General features: G+C 36.2%; 1 protein-coding gene and 1 long non-coding RNA gene across 5 annotated transcripts in view; one reads left to right on the plus strand and one right to left on the minus strand.

Annotated features, from left to right (window-relative positions):
* Positions 1-7: 7 nt before the first annotated feature.
* On the plus strand, positions 8-9,770 carry LOC310903467. The gene is made up of 2 exons (XR_014587571.1): positions 8-116; positions 819-9,770. It is a non-coding gene; the product is annotated as an uncharacterized lncRNA (long non-coding RNA).
* Positions 4,771-17,112, minus strand: part of CAMSAP2 (calmodulin regulated spectrin associated protein family member 2) — an 80,954-nt gene continuing 68,612 nt past the window's right edge. For 2 of the 4 annotated variants that reach the window (XM_083846715.1, XM_083846713.1), the window contains 7 exons: positions 14,646-16,857; positions 13,403-13,539; positions 12,714-12,934; positions 11,600-11,672; positions 10,098-10,213; positions 9,112-9,230; positions 4,771-8,041 (listed from right to left, as the gene is read on the minus strand). In XM_083846715.1, the coding sequence (XP_083702841.1) occupies positions 7,736-8,041; positions 9,112-9,230; positions 10,098-10,213; positions 11,600-11,672; positions 12,714-12,934; positions 13,403-13,539; positions 14,646-16,857 (3,184 nt within the window). In that variant the 3' untranslated portion in view covers positions 4,771-7,735. Of the gene's footprint in view, positions 8,042-9,111; positions 9,231-10,097; positions 10,214-11,599; positions 11,700-12,713; positions 12,935-13,402; positions 13,540-14,645; positions 16,858-17,112 lie in introns of all 4 variants that reach the window. The other 2 variants (XM_083846714.1, XM_083846712.1) reach the window with 1 other exon arrangement.

Consider the following 17,112-nt stretch of genomic DNA (forward strand, 5'->3'; position numbering starts at 1 on the left):
CACACTGCCACCCTGCTGCTCACACACCCCTTGTGCTGGGTAAAACCACGCACAAGTACCCAACACATGCCCTTTCTTCCCCTTGGGATCGCCAAACCGTCATCGCTTCTGCCACGGTGACGTCTCCTTTGCTCATGTGGTGGAGGCTTGTGGCTTGTTGGCAATGCCTTTAGTTACGGCAAGAGAGGCTTCCAAATTTCAGGCCAGCATTGGATCTTGTTAAGACAGTTTTCCTGTTTTCTGCTGCTTGAGATGGTTGAAAGAAGTACATGTTCTTTAAAAAAAAATCATATGTATATATATTATATATGTGATATGAAAATATATATAATTTGATATTCAGTTAAATGTAATGCATGTTTGTAATTGTCAGAAGATGGTAGAATCTAAGAGTGATCAAGGTGAACATCTATAAGCTTTCTTTGTGTTCAAATATAGCTGTGAGATGAAATACAAAAAGTCATGCTGAGATGCCAATACTGTATGTGGACAAAACCCCAGTGTATATACAGCGGTGCATTGGCAGGCCCTATCAAAATGGAGACTGACAATTTTCTGATAGAGAACATTTGGGACTACAGAAGTATCAAAGACCATATATATATATATATATTTAAGTTATGTTTGTGTATACATGTGTCAGGTTGTCAGGGATTGACAACAAGCTGAACTGGATTCTCTCTCACAACGATGGTTAAAAATGTGAAGTAGCAGATGTTAAGTAGTGAGTTGATTCTGCTTGCAAACTGTTTGGCTGAGAATCAGCCAAAGGGCAGCGGGGAAATCCCCTCATACCGTTCTTCCCTCTCTCTGACAAGGAATGCACAGAGATGTCCTGCAGTCTGTCTCGTGAGGAGCAACACAGGCAAGGTGCCACCTGGCTGCGCAGCAATGACTGCAACGGAGAAGTGAGGCTGTGGCACCTGCTGGCTCCTTCTGCACCGCCGAAGTCCCAGCATCGCACCCAGGAAACTCGATTTTCTAGTAAAACACGGAATCCTTCCTCCTGCTAATAAAGCTATCACTTGTTGCTTAGTTACATCTGGAGGCACAGATTAATAGAAAACTTAATTATAGAAATGAAACTGCTTCCCCATACAAGTGATATAATAGGGATGATAATCAGGGAGGGAGTGGGGAAAAACAAGAGGACTTTAATTCGGTTGTCCAAACAAAGTTTTATGTATAACTTTGCTGAACATACATTTAGATGAGTCTCCTTTAAACTTTGTTTAACAAAGCTAGGGCTGAGCACATCTGTTTTTAATTTTAATCTTGATTTTACGACAGTGTTACTTACAGTGGTTTACCAATCTTTTTGTAATAATTTTGTGTTCATTGGAGGCCCTGAGATCAAACCTGTGAGACTTCACCTCTGGAAGGCAAGTTTTGGAATGGAAGAAAGAGGTAAGGTTTCTTCCAAGTTATAGACCCAAAAAGAAGAGGAAATTCTTTTTTTTTCTTTTTTTTTTTGTTTTTTGTTTTCCTCCTGCTCAGAATATAGGGCCTTTCACAGGAATGTAAATTCCTATAGTCTGGAAAGAGATTTCAAGAACCAAGTGTCTGCCTTCAGGAAGAGTGATGAAGAATAGTTAATATTACTTGATGTGCCAGCTTGGGAGGGCAATAATTCTACTCTTAAATATCTGGAGAGGATACATAGAAGCATCCTATCGGTAAAGGAGAGAGAAGCCCCTGTTCTCTGGTCGTTCAGAACTTTTTGCTCTGGCATAGAAAGAATACTTTGGGATGGCCTCAGCTTGCTTTGAACTCCCAAGTGGTTATTGCAGAGAAGGTAACTCCCATGAATAGCAAAGCTGTTGGGTGTGGGCTTCAGGGAGCCTGAAAATCAGGATTAGTAGAGGAGGAGCTCTCCATTGCCTAGTGACAAGGCAGAGCACTGCAGTCTGTTCTGGAACCAATTCAGAAAAAAAAAAAGCGACTATTTTGCCAATGTTGCGCAGGTGGCCACAGACAATGTTAGCACGGCCGGATACATTCTTCGAACTATTCTCCAGTGTTAACCTTGCACAAGATCTGCCAGCGGAATCCAGCAGTTTGTGTAAAGCATCTTTGTGTTGTCATCATTAAAATGGGCCCTTGATTTTTAGTGATTATAACAGACACATTCAGATCTTTACTTTTTATATTATGTTTGCATGATCTTGTAAAAAGTTGCAAAAAAAAAAAAATGTGTTGAAAACTTTACTTCTGGAAACAGTCTTCACTCATTTCACGAAAGGTTTCCCAAAACTTTGAGGTAACAATTCAGCAAACAAGTTAAAATACTCTTGCATAACCTGTAGGAGAATTAGGCACTTATGTCAGCATCGCAACTCGAGTTTCAGGTAGCTTAAACAAGAAAAATACCAAGCTAAAGGATAATCTGGCTTCAAGTAATTTAAATAATTGCAGGTTTGTGGGGCCTTGCCAGGTCTTGTAATGCAGATATTTAGATCAGCGATGATGTAGAAAGGATAAGGCAGAGCTGCCTTGATGGAAAGCTTTATATTAGCTTTGTCTTTGTGCAAAACTCCATTAACAGATTAACAGTGACATAAAAATACATACATTTTACATGAAAACAAATCTTTTCAGTATCTTGCTTAATAAATCCGTCAATGGATAATGAATTATCCATTAATCCTAAAGTTTTATACATCCAGTTGTTTAGTAATGCTGAATAAGAGGCTGAAGAAACTTTTAAATGTTTTTTTTCAGTGAAATGTTTACCTCTGTTCTACCATCCTTTCTTGAAATCCTAGTTTTTATCTTTTCTGATCAGAGGCAATTTTGTCTCGAGTCCATTAGTGTTATCCTTGAATTCAGGAAATGATAAAAAGCCTAGTGGTAAGAACTCCATCTCCCAAAGGCTCTGTATTGAGGTCTTAAATGTATGTATTGTGTATTGCGTCCCTCCTCATACGTATACCAGTCGTTCTGAATAAAACAGACAAAGCTGCTTTCTAAAAGAAATAAGCTAGAGTAACTTTATTACCATATTTAACCTTGCTGTGGTTGTCTAAATAAAGTGCATTTTATATCTGCATGTAAACGTCTAAGTCTGAAAGTATACGTGCATTTAACTGTGCATTTGTACATATGCATACACAAACACACTTCATACCTTTTTTCTGAGTGATGGTATAGTTTGCCTTTTAAAACCAGTTGCTTATAAATGAACAAAGTTGCCATGCATATAAAAATACTGAATTTTTCTGGCATCCAAATCTGGAATAAGATATATATATATTTAAGTAGAATTTTCAGGTTTGAAGAGCTTAGAAGGGTAAATGAAAAAGCAAGCATAAGGGGCTGTGGCCATAAAGGCAGATCTCTATAGCCACAATTCTTCCAACTCTTTGTTCAGTTCATTAAAGTAGTAACAATGTCACAAAAATGATAATTTCCTATTTGAAAAGATTTAAGTAGTTAAAGGTTTAGCTCTCGAAAAGCTGTGTTTTTATTTTTTTTTATTTTTTTTAATGTACTGATCTATGCCAGGTCAGTATAGCTGGATTGGGAAGAAAAAAAAAAAAAGCTATTTTGTACATTGCCTTCGTGTTGTGCTTGATCTGAAAGCTTAGTTTCTAAGTGTAACTGAAATGATTATTCTGCAGTTGTTGCTACCAGAAATCTACACTGAATCCCACAGCAGTATACATATGTTTTGATTCCCAAATGCTGTACAAATTCAGACACACAGCTCAGTCAAATTAACTAGGGCGTGATCAGAAGTTTGTCAAATATGGTGTTACTTGTCAATGGGTAAAGAAAATAAAGTCTGTTCCAGTCTCTCTGTACAAAGGCTGGTTTTAGCTGAAAATTTTGAGCTGGACCCACCACTAAAAAAAATAGCTTTACTGGGTGCAATTACCATTTGTGTTCCAACATAATTCTTTGCTTGTGTGAGCCTGTTTTGATGCTGTACGGGAACTGATTGAGCTGGCTAAAAAATAACCAGTTGGAGGGGTAAGGGTGGAAGGAAAGCTATTCATTTTCATCCACATTAGCTTTCAATTCATTACTAAAAGCCCTGCTATCAGATTTCCTGTATTATCGAAGCTGCCCTTTGAGTACCTCTGAAATTTACGGATTCATTATCTGCCTGTTAGCCTAACAATTCAGCCTGTCTGTTGACATTGCAGCCATGTCATGTCCCTTTTCAACAGAAGCCCTTGCTCTGCAATCCAGCACAACACCACAAAAACAAAACAGGCAAGATTTGGAATGGAAAAACTTTCTAATTCACATATCTGGAAAATAAAACTTCTTTTTTTGTATACTATTTCTGTTCAAGATTGCACAACTTCTGCACAAGTTATTTCACAAAAAGTCATATTCTTTATTAGCTGTCTGTGTGAAGATAAGGCTTGATAATCTTGAAAACCTTACCTTCTGAAGCCATCCTATTATGCTGACCATTAAGTTTCTGTGTTTTTTTCAACACACAACTAACCAGAGTACAGAAGTTTATCAGCTGACTTAAAATTGTGAAACTCACTTTTAAAAAGAACAGGAAAACTCTTTGTTCTCCTCAAGAATGTAATGAGAAGCCTAATTTTTTAACAGCTTCAGTCTGGTAACATCAGAGAGCTAAAATACATGTGAAAGACAGCAATACAAACAAAATGAGAAATCAAAATTTTGCTATTTCCTAAAATTTCTATGTTGCTGAAATACAATCAGAAAAAAAATTTAAACACGAATGTGAACTTGTTATAGTTTCAATTTACGTTTAGATGTAAGCAAGAGAACAAAAAAGTTTACTTTTGGTGCCATGCTTTTATTTAAATGAAAGGAAAAACTACACTGTACCACATAAGTAGCAATGACAATATTTTACAGCACAGCATCTGAAAAAATATGGAAGCTATGCTCCATAGAGTAGACAAGTAAGCACACAATACACTGTACATTTTTTTTCAACAGTGCCCATTAAATCATAATTAAATAGCTGAATTTGGCTTTAAACAGCCAAATAATAAAAACTAACAGTCATACTAAAATTAAAAAAAAAAAAAAAGATTTCAGTAGCTATTATGACTGTTAGAATATGAAATTTTGCTCCAAAAACTAAGATGATAGTTTGGCAATTCAGTCATAGCAACGATAATAATACCCCTGATGAAAGCACCAGTGTGTTCTGAAAAGGTCAGTGATAAATACTGGCCTTTATGGAAAGCTTCTTTTTTTTTTTTTTTTTAACTTTTTTATTTTTTAAACATGATCCCAACCATAGATCCACTGTAATTAGAAAATTTGCAGGCTTAAAAAGGAAAAGTGTATATAGCTTTACTTTTCCCATATTAAGTAAAACTTTATACTTCGAGCAACAAACTCTTCAGCTGCATTATTCACATTCTACTTTTAGACATTGCACAAATCTTCAACCTGTTGACAAATGTAAATTTTGCAGTACATTCAGACATATTTAAAATGACTCACATAATTCCTCTGTCATGTATGTAAGCTCACTTTGATTAGACTGATGCGTGTGTCTTTATGGTGTTGCAAATCTTCAGTTAAACCATAGGACAGATTTTAGAAATAAAAAGCCTCCCATTCTAAAACTTCTTTTGAAGTCATTCGCCATGTTTAAGAGTTAATTCCAACCTCCTAGTTTCTTGAATCACTCTATACTATAGACAATTTCATAAAGTTATTCATGGTGTTCCTACAATGGTATTTGTAGGAACTGTCTAACAGGCAGAATGTGCAAACCCTCTTCCCCCTTTTTAATATTATTTATATCCTATATACACAATATGTATACACTTGAAATATAAGAGTTACATATCCTGGTGATATACATGCAAACAGTAGGAATCAGCTAACCACAAATAGTTTTGAGCCACATACATTTTAAACATGTATTTTAAAGTGTTTTTTCTTTTTTTCTTTTACAGATTTAACAAATATACATAAATATAAGAACATAAATTACAGTAAAACTGACAGCATTTTTGAGAAAATGTTTATAACGCAGATGCATTGATGCCTAAGGCTTTATAATAATTTAAAAAAGTACTGTTCTAAACTGTTTAATGGTATCTCATTCAGGTGCATCTCATATAAGTAAATGAGTACATCATAGTAGTGAGGCGTTGTTTCTCTCAAAGCAGTTTAATGAGAGAAATATGAACTTAATTTTAGTCTCCCCGTGAAACAGAATGGACTACATACTTATAGCACAATACTGTCTTATGTTAATGTAGTTGTCACAACACTGAAACAGAACAGAATCACAAATCATTCAAGTCTTTTCCTGAGAATGAGATTTTTCCCCCAACAAATCCTCTGGTGTACGTTATCAAAATAGCCACAGACTTAGGGGAGGCTTCAAGTTTGTAGTTTTTTTTTTTTCAGAACAGTGCTATGTTAAAAGCAAATTAAGAGAAACAAACACTGAAACGGAATAGTTATCTATAAAATAATCAAACACTGTTTTGAAATAAAATGCAGCCCTTTGTAAATAATACTGAAATATGCTTAAAGTTTGTTTTTGTAACTGGTTGTATTATGAATTTATTGAAATGTCACTTAGGCTTTTTTGCCATATATATTTAGAATTGCTAAGTGTCACAAGACATCATCTGTTAGAGCATGTCGAGAAAACAGTTTACTAGGACACCAAAAATTCTTATCAGATGTCTATTCCCTGAAAAATTGTTTTAAATCTGATCTGCAGGCAGGAAGAATGGACAGTGGCCTAGATCTTAAAAATCATTGGGAATTAGATACAGTGCTTCCAAAAGATCTGTGACTTAGTGTGTTCTGTGATTCTTCTGAATATTTTTAGTGTTCTGTCAGGCAAAAATCAGGGATCTAGTTCTGAGTGTTTCACAAGTTTCTATTCCTCCCATGGAGGAGCAGTAGCTGACTATGTGCTCACTCTATCTGCAACAACGTAGAATAATGCATATTTGCTTAAACTGTTTTAGAGGCCTGCCAAATCTTTTTGTTTTGCATTTTAATGGGATTATGAGCGCGCACATAGTCATTACATCTCAGATGCTAACTTATTAAAACAGGAATAATTACTTCATCCAACTACACCCTGACTTGCTAAATAATTCACCTGAAGGAAATATTTCTTTATGCAATTCAAAGATTTTTCCCTTACTGTTTAGTCTATAAGCAAACCAGTATTATTTAATTGAAACGGAATTATAAATACTTAGGAGAATGAATTAATTTTGTTGCAGCACACAATAAGGATTTTGCAAAACAGACCCATTCTTATGTTCTTCAGTGACATATCATTAACTTATCATTTGAGTCTTCACTGTAAGAGTCAATATGCAAAGTTCAATGGTATTGAGGATATTAAGTATTTCTTTAGAGAAAGAAAAAATATTTCAAGACAAGCACAAATACAAACATATAAGGCAACAGATGTAAAAAAAATGTAGTTTGATTCACTAAATATGAACATTCAGTGCTTCAGTGTATCTAATCAAAATACAGAGCAAATATACTCCATATGTTGTATTAGCACATACAAATCTCCACACAAGTCAGACATTTCCATAGTCACTCATAAGTACTCACTGAAGTGATATCTTCTGCACTCCTAAACACTGTTTACATTCCAGTTGGACATGATAATAGAACTTGGTGTCCAGTTTTAAGTTCTAAGAGTCTTGTTGGCAACTAGAAATCTATTTCCTATAGGCAGTAAAGATGAAGTGCAAGTTTATCATAATTGTCTGAAGCAAGATTTTCCCATCTACTATGCCTTGGTGGGTAGAAGTTTCTTAGGAGTTACTGGTCTCTTGGTTTGCCACAAATGGCTGTGAATGGTAATTGCATCAACACTGGCAGACAAAGTTTTGGCAGGTATGTGGCTAAACTGCTTCCTGTCAGAGTTGTATTTATACAGTCCCTCTATCATTTTCTTTGTGATAGATTTGGGACCTATCCCTGTTAATTTATTAATTTCTTCAGTATCGGGGCAGTACGTGTACAGAGATCTGAATTGGCAGCCTGAATCCCGGAACAAGATTAAGAAATTATTGGCATCAGATTTCTCCATTTCCTTTAAAAGAAAGAAAGAGAAAGATTCACAACATTAAATTTGCATTATGGTTAGAAAACATTCAAAATTGTCAGACTGCCATTTTGAATTTCTAATCTATCAGAGCCGAAACTTCCGTCTTTCTATTAAAATACCTTATTTTCAACCATTACAATTTGCTAAGCTTCAATCATCTGAATTTTGATAAGGTGGGTATTTATCAAGTGAAATCTTATTTATTTAGACAATTTTAGCTGCACTTGTCTCGTTGTCCCTAAAGAATAGACATCCCAACAATTTTTTTTGTAGACCAAATAAAGATTCTTAGAGCCATTTCAGTAAGCAAGCCTAATACCTTTAAGTTTAGGAACAGGAGATTTAAACATGTCTAGATAGGCCTAAAAGACTGTCCAGTGCTGAAATGGGTTTCAGTCATCCCTAAATCCATTCAAGATTAGTCAAACTATGAAGTCAGTTGATATGTATTAAGCAAAGGTTCTTTTTCAGATCCCTGCTCCACCCAACAGAACTTCTATGGGATGTGCTCTGAACACGTACAGTTTTAGCCAAGTGATGTACACTGCATTCTAGAGTTAAGCATAACCACTTTACAGCTGTTCTTTCCTGAGGTTTCTGGGGGTTATTATGCTCTGAGTTACTTGAACTGAAAAGAGTCTGTATTGATATCTCACTTGTTATTTCCAAAAAAGTATCTTTAGTTCTAAAGGTCTCAATCTGAGGATCCATATGTATAAAATGAATATTTTTCACGGTAAGGAAACAAAGTTTGTGAACAAATGATATTGAAATTTCTCCATTAAACAGACAGTAGCTATTAGTTAACATGTCAATTAATTCAGCCTCCCATGCTGCATGTGCAGGGCAATAGCTATTGTTTCTACAATACTAGAGAACCTTTCTGTCCACAAAGGAAACAAGTCACACAAATTACTCAAACCTTTTACTAAGAGCTGACGTAACCTCAGACAAAGATTCCTTTTGATATTTGTATTTATGCTCGAGTGCTTTTCTAGTACCTTAACTGTGGTTTGACTAGTGTGTTTATGATTTTTGGGGAAAAATACCCTTACCTCCAGTATCTTTTTCTTTTGACCTTCATTTACTTTTCCAGCCAAGCAGCAATGTGCCAAGGCATTCTGAATTATATATTTATTGGATTTAGCACTGGGTTCTTTGAACAGCTTTGGTCCTGTGAAGGAGGAATGACAAATCAGCTAAGTTAATCAATAAGCCAACAAATAGTTAATTGAAATGCTGTGAAGCACTTCTGCCCTTCATCTTTTGCATGCATAAAAATACAAATTTGTGAATAAGACTAGAGATCACAAATTTCACAAAGTAAAATGACATTCTTTTGTTATTAATAAACATTTGCCAGCACAGATAGAGCTATGCAGGTCCATCATTCAAACCTGATCTCCCTAAAAGTTTATCTAATATACTTAATGTTATTATCCTCTTTACCATACAAAGTGACATGAGGTGAGCAAAAACACAGCCTTTACAATCACGATGATGCAAGGTCTTTGCAATATCATGTACTATGCATTTGGAGAAAAGAGACAGAGATACCATTATTATTTGACTTGTAATATAATAAAGGATTACAAGTCAGACTGTGAAGTTTTTGTAAACAACAAAGGATCTGTTTGGAAATAAAAGGTGGAGAATATTTAAATCCACATTACTAAGCAGATTTTCCCATTCCATTTTTTTTTTTTTTTAGATCTATTCTAAATTGAACTTAAATTTCAACTCTTCTTGCCTTGCCAGAGAGACTACTAAAATGCACAGAGTAACTGGTGGGTCCATTTGCTGTTCTGAGCCTGACTGCAGTTTATTCTGATTATCACAAATGCTACTGAGTCAGTACTTTTATTTTGGATTTAAAGTTTTAATCTTGTATTATTACTGCCTGTTTTAGATAGGTGAAAGTTACATTTCTATGGAAGGATCCCCAGATAAGTTTAAAAATTCCAAACACAGATAACTGAAATATTTTCATGCATAGAACTACTAATAGCCAGGTACTTTTCTAAATATTGTTGCCACCAACCTGTGTATTCTGTAGCAGAGGCGACTGAAGAAGTTGTAGATGCATTCTCCCAATCTTTTTCTCCATTACGACTACCACAACGACTTGGAGATAAGAATCCTTCCACTGACTCAGACCTAAACATTAATTTTAAAATTTATTTAAAACACTACAGTTTTCAGAAAAAAAAAAACCTTCTAACATGAAAAGAAAGCAGACTGTATTAATGTAGAACACAATAATTTGAATCATATACTGTAGACTAAAATGCATAATATTAACAGAAGAAATTCATGGATAACTGAGTTAGTGTTCTGTATAAACTATTCTGAGTGATGCATGAAGAAGACCTTCAAACATATCACTGACATTCACCCCGTGTCATCACTGAAAGACAATTCTGATTTGAAGAAAAGGTTATAGTATGGCTCTGGAAAGATACTGAAAATTTTTCTAACACTTTTCCTCTCGGCAATTTGTTCTGAATTATATTTAAAGAAATCCCAACCCCTGAAATAAATCTAAAGCCAGATATTGTTCATTATAGCTGTAGTAAAGCATAGCACAACTAAATCTACAGAGATAGGGGTCACCTCCTGTCAAGTCTGTCCATGTAAGTGACATCAAGCCTCTTCCAACAGATAGTATGGCTGTAAGAAATCCCCCTTTTAAATAAAGCTGATCATTTGTAAGAGATGTTGAGAGATACTAGGGTACTTGGATCACTGCATTAATGTTTTTTTATGTAATAACCTGAAAGTCAGTTCTCAAGATATCAGGGAAATGGAAAGGTCAATTGAAAACAGCTGCAGGCATGTTGGAGTTGATGGGGCACATACACTGGCCATGAAAACATGACATGATAAAGTAACATGCAATACTCATGATTAAACCCCTTTTACTAGTTTGCCTTTCTTGCATTTCTCTTCTATTAAAGAATAGTATTTATGTGAATAAAATTAAATAATTATACAGCAATAATTTTATTTGTCTGAACTATAATATAGATTTTGTACTTAAGAAGGTTCTGTTATTTTTATCTCTCAGTTCATTTTCAGTTCATTTCTAATACAAGATAAATTCTTGTGTTCAGAAAAGCCTGAAATTACAGTTAACACTTAATACTTTCTTGTACTACTGCTAAGAGGAAATAACAGAACAGAAGTTGCTATGTTAAGGAAGAAAAGAAGCTGTACAGCTGCATGTAGTGTACAGGTTTAATAAAATAACCACAAGCTGAGACTTAACTATAAACAGGTGAATTAAAGAGGCTGTGTGAATAGCATTTTATTTTGATCTCATTTATAGCCACCCAATCGGTTTACTTGGTAAAATTTGTGAAAAAAATTATCATGGCTTGGTTCCCTAATACTCAACAGTAGAATCAATCAATATCTCACATCAGAAAAACATGCCTGCTCTTGGAGTAGGAAAAATATAGACATCACCTCTTTAAAATTAATGCTAATTTTATGTAGATGATTATCAAATTTTATTAAATAAAATGTTTATTTTAGCTTTACCTTGGTGTTCTCTTGCCTGACTGCACACTCTCATTGTCCCCTGTATTCAGCGATGCCAGCGAAAGACTAGATACTGAAAAAACACGATAAAGCTGTGAACCTGGATAAAAACAAAGTTAAAGCTTATAAACCTATGCAAGTAGCAGAGTCTGTTCATTATACCCAACACCAGCATAAGAAAGTTACTAAGTGCTTTTATACATGTGACTCTTACTCCCATACATGATATACCTACATGCATATGTGGCATGCTTTATCTGAACACTTTCGGACACCCAGCCACTTGCAGCCATCTGGGATAGTCTGTGACTAAGCATTAACATGAGGCATGAACATGGGTACATGGGCACTATGCAAATCAAAGTTAAAAAGCTCTCATAAAAGAGCTTAAGAGACTTAATTTAAAGCTTAGGGATGGACTCTTGAAAGATGTTAAGAGAATACTTTATGCTGGAAGATGGAGGGAAGCAGCTAGAGAAAATGCAGTTATATGATGCTATAACAAAAAGGATCACTGAGCATTGGTTATTTTTTTCTGATTGTAAATTGGCAACACTTCTTTTAGTCATTACTGCAGTCATTTGGTATCTAAAAGAACGTTACATTTTCCCATACAATTAGTGCTGCTAGGCTCATAACGACACATGCAGTAGCTTAGTGAGTAAAACAGAATGAAAACATGAATTTTAAAAGTAACCTTTCTATTTTAATTCTGTCTGTATTAAGCAGGAGCTCAAGTACTCTTACCTTATAATGACCATTTTATTTATTGATCTCTTTTCTGCCAAGTGTTATTCATTCTTAGCTCTACAGGTGCAAGAAGAGATTAGTGACTGGGAATAATACATGGGCATGTATGAAACTTGTCACATACATTGGTGCTTCCATTGGGTCAATACAGTTAACCTTTTGGTTTGTTGATATATGCATGCATGCATAACAGGTAAGTGACATTCATCTTTTAATTTCTATTGGCAAATTTTGCTTTCTAGTTTTGTCACGTGCAACTTCAGTTTGGCACAAGGCACTAATAAATGCATGTGTTTGTTAGTACCAAAACCCAAGCTGGTGTTTTAGCATGAACAGACTCTTCTTCCACATGAACATCGGTTACCTGGTGGACCTTTGACTGGTGTCTTAGGTGATTCAATGTGATCCCTATGAATGGATTTTGGACGGGGCTTTTTCTGCTTGATTGACAGGGAACGTGGTTTTATGACAGTATCCATCTCTTCCATAAGCTTTAGCTGTTTCCTTCTCATATATTCCTGCTTAATGAATTCTCGCCGTGCTCGTTCATCCTCCTTCTTCTGACGTTCTTCTTCTGTTTTGCGTCTAAAAAAAACCCCATCAAATACATTCAACAGTCAGAACTTTACAGGGTAACAGTTACAGCTAGCATATTGCCAGAAAGGAAAACACAGGCATTAAATTTTCAGAACTTTAGTACTCTCAGACATCAGTAAGAGGAACTTGCCATTGTGCACTTGTGCAGACTGAAGCCCAAAGCGATAAGCTCTCCCTCAGAATATAAAGTGCAAGGCATGGTAACAGTCTGAGGAGCTTCAATCAGGGCAGCAGGGTTCATGTTGAATCTAAGCTACAGACTGATGCCACCTGCTGATTTCATGGGACCAGCTGGCATGTGTCTTCAGCTGGGCTCCTCAGCACATCTGCCTCTAGGATTAAATATCCTTGCATATTAAGATGCAATTATTTAACTAGGTAGTAGCACTTCCAGCTATGTCATTTTTTTGTTCAGGGTTACGGGTCAGTTGAATCAGGACGTGTAGTTAGTTTTACCTCGTCTCTTCTTTCTTATGTTCTAGTTCTGCTTCCAGCTGCTGCTTTCGAAGCAGAGTCTCTCTTTCCCTTCTCAAACGCTTCTCCAATAATGCTGCTCGTTTCATTGCCATATCATTTTCTGCCTTTTGATCATCCTAGCAGAAACAGTATTTGAAGGAAAAGGACACGATTTATTAAAATCTCTACATTTATCAACTGATTTTGCAAAGTGATTAGACACTTAATTCTGTCGACTGGGTTGCAGTATCCTAACATAAGATGATGTATTGGAAATAAGTTTATTTCAAAAGATTTTTCTTAAGATCACTAAAAAGTTTCCATAAAGGAATTTTTACTTCCTAAGTCAAACATGAAATTTATATATATATAAACATATAAACATATTGGACACATGAAAAAACTTCCAGGTGAAATATTCTACTTTAGAGTCAGATTCCACACTGCATAAACTCCTGCATTCAGCTTTGGAAGATTCTATGTTTATGGAGAGGAAGACAATTTATTACAAAAAGCAATAACTATGCATCATATAAAGGTAATTTTGGCTGATCAATTCAGGTGTTTTTTTTAGAACCAAGCAATGCTCCCAGACAAGCAGAGCAAAGATTGTTGCATGATTTTGGGGTACTCCAAGATGGAAATTCTAAATCTTGATAGCTTCCAGTGTCTAGACGTCTCTCTTAATAATGTACATTATAGTTATAAGCTTGCCTGAATATAACTCTTTAATAAGACAACAGGGAGTGTTCCCAAATGCCAACTTCAAAAGGGAGTCTCAAAAGACTATACTACCTCAGCTAGCCAGTAGAGGGAAAAAATGCGCTCTGAAGTGCAACTCCGAGACATTCCCCATCTTGAAAAACCCAGGCTGTACTTTACAAGCTTTCAGTTAAACTTGGGTGTGGAATGGGGAAGTGAGAGTGAGAAGTGAGCATATTTAATTAAGGTCTTACGTTAAAAAGCTTATGTTAAAAAGCAACCTACATTCAGCATGCATCTTTCTCCCCCAAAACCCCAAGCACTCTTCCATGACTATAGAAGGAAAGGAGTACTCTAGCACACTCAGAATTGCAGTGTGCTAGAATCTGACCACTCTTATGAGTCATCAAGTGCAAAAAGTATGTGTGCACATTTAGGACTGCAAAACTATCTCCTTTGACTTCAATGGAAAGTCATCACTGAAACGCTGTATCTGAATTAAGAAGTTGCCTTTGAAAGGAAGCTGAGTAGCAGCTCTTACCTTAAAAAAGAATCCACAACACACTTTCTGGTCATCCTCAAATTGTTCTCTATCACTCTCACCTTCATATTTCTCAACAGGTACTTCATTTTTTTCTGGTGGCTTCAAATCTGATAGGGAAACTTCAATTAAGCTAGCTGTTTTGGGAGCTGCTGTTGGTAAAATTGGGTGGCTTAGCTGATCTTCATTTGGGGTGAGGCAGACAGTTTCTGTGATGGGCTGAGATAATACTTCAGAAACATTAGATTCAAGAGGTTTGATCTCCTTTTCCTCCAACTTCTGTTCACTCTTTTTCAGTAATTTTGGTCCTTCCTCTTTTGCTACCTCTTCCGTAGGTTTGACTTCCTTCAAAAGATTTCCCTTTACCTGCGGTTCACCTATATGTTCACCATCATCTCCAAAACAAACAAATGATCTAGTCTGAATGGGAACCTGACTTGGAGAAAATCTTCTCAAACGGGGAAGACTATCCACAGACCGTGGGGCAGTCAACGTACGATTGAGAGGTGTTATTTTCAATTCATTTGGCCTAGGAGTCCTTTGCATTTTAATGTGAAAAGAGGCATTCTTCCTGTTGGATGACTGTGGAGACTGATGTGTAGAACGAGGAGATTCCTGTGAGAAAGGTGCAATGGGAGATGGAGCTCCCAGTTGCCTTGATGAAGACTTAAGTTCCCGAATTTGCTTCTGAGGAGAAGGCTGAGGAGGAGAAATAACCCAAGCCTGTTGCTCTCTCATCTGCATCAGCATCTCCTGTTGAAGGGATAGCCGTTGCATTTCTTGTTGTAGGAAGTGTAAGGAAGAATTTAGTTTTTCAATAGATTTTGTATATTCTAAGATGTCTCCTTCATTAAAATTTTCTTCTGAGGGGCTTGCTAAATTCCACTGTTTTTCAGCATCCATAGGAGTAGCAGGAGACTTTGACCATTTGCTGTGAGAATTTTCAGGGTTTTCTTTTACTACATCTGAAGTCTTACTCGTTTGTTCATCTGGTTTTTGAGTTTCTCTTTCTTTCAACCGATTACTGTCAGTGAATACCTTCTCATCTTCAGCTCCTGCTGCTTCTTCTCGGAGAGGTGATACTCCATCACCTTTCTTTTTCACAACGTTAAGAAATGCTGTTCTTCCCATTTTCTGCCGCTGCTTAGTGAACGCAGCTTCAACTTTCTTCTTCTGTGCTTCAATCGCTCGCCTCTTTTCCTCCAGCTTCATCCTGAGATGCACCATTTCTGAAGCCAGCAACTGCGTAGTGTCTCTTCCTTGGGGAACAGATGCCTCCTCAGGAATGTGAGTCCAAGCAACCACATGAGGAATATTCAGCTCAGAACCTTCTGGTGTGGTTTTCTGAGAACTGCTTCCACTGCTTCTACTATCTGTGTGATTCAACTTCCTGAATTTCTGCTCTGCAAAGCTAGTCATTTTAACTCCTGAACTCGAAGAAGCACTGCTGCCTGCCTGTGATTTGGTACTTACTGAGCTGGGACAGGGACTTAACTGATCTCTGTGATTGCCAGCTCGTATGTCATAATCCTGAAGAAACTTAGATGGTTCTTCCATGTCAGAGTCCATGCTTACAGTGTAATCTCTCAAAGAAGAATCCTCATCCATAGTCTCTGGGATATCGTCTGAAGGAACATGTATTCCAGTATCTACTTCTGTATTGTCAGTCACAGGACTTAGAGCACCTTTTGTGTCTGTGATGATATCAGGAGTAGACTGATTTGGTTTAATGTTTGAATTCAAGATGCTCATTTCCTGATTGTGAAGAAAGAATCCATTTGTAATTTGGTCTGGTGGGATAACTCTGGGAGATTTTTCAGTGTCATGAATTATCTGCAAAGCCTCTTCAATGGTTGGTGTCTCAATCTGGTTGCCAAAATCATCCAGAACTGCTCTGTTTTGCAAAGCTCCATTTGGAAACCTGTAGTGATGGCTCTCATTGGCATTTCTTTGATTTATGGTAAGAGACTGATTGGCCTTTGTGTCTTTATGAGTTATAACATCCTTTTCCTCTTCGATATCTTGATTTTCCTCTTCTCCATTTACAGGTTTGAAGGACAGATTTTTTCTAATATGCTTGGGCACACGGTTGGTGTTTACTGTAAGGCCTTCATTGCTCACAGATCTAGTAATACCTCTGTTTGGAGTAGGTACTGGAATGCTTTTTTCTTTGTCAAAAGAAATGTCAAATGAAACTCCATGCAATGATGACCTAATTGAGATAAGAATAAAGGAAATAACTGACCAGCTCATGATTAATAATAGCAATATATTCACATTCGGGTTTTCAATTACTTTAACGCTGTAGTATTAAACGGACTGTTATGTATTGTATTTTGACTAGATTAATATGCAAATAAAGTAATTAAAAATGTTATATTCTATTTTATTGTGTGTGTTTTCTTCAGAGCCAGTCAATGCTTTTTAGTAGTTTGGGATAAGTCCTGGGCACTTTAGGAATATAGGA

This window comes from Anser anser (assembly GCF_964211835.1).
Source record: "Anser anser genome assembly, chromosome: 8".
NCBI lineage: Eukaryota > Metazoa > Chordata > Aves > Anseriformes > Anatidae > Anser > Anser anser.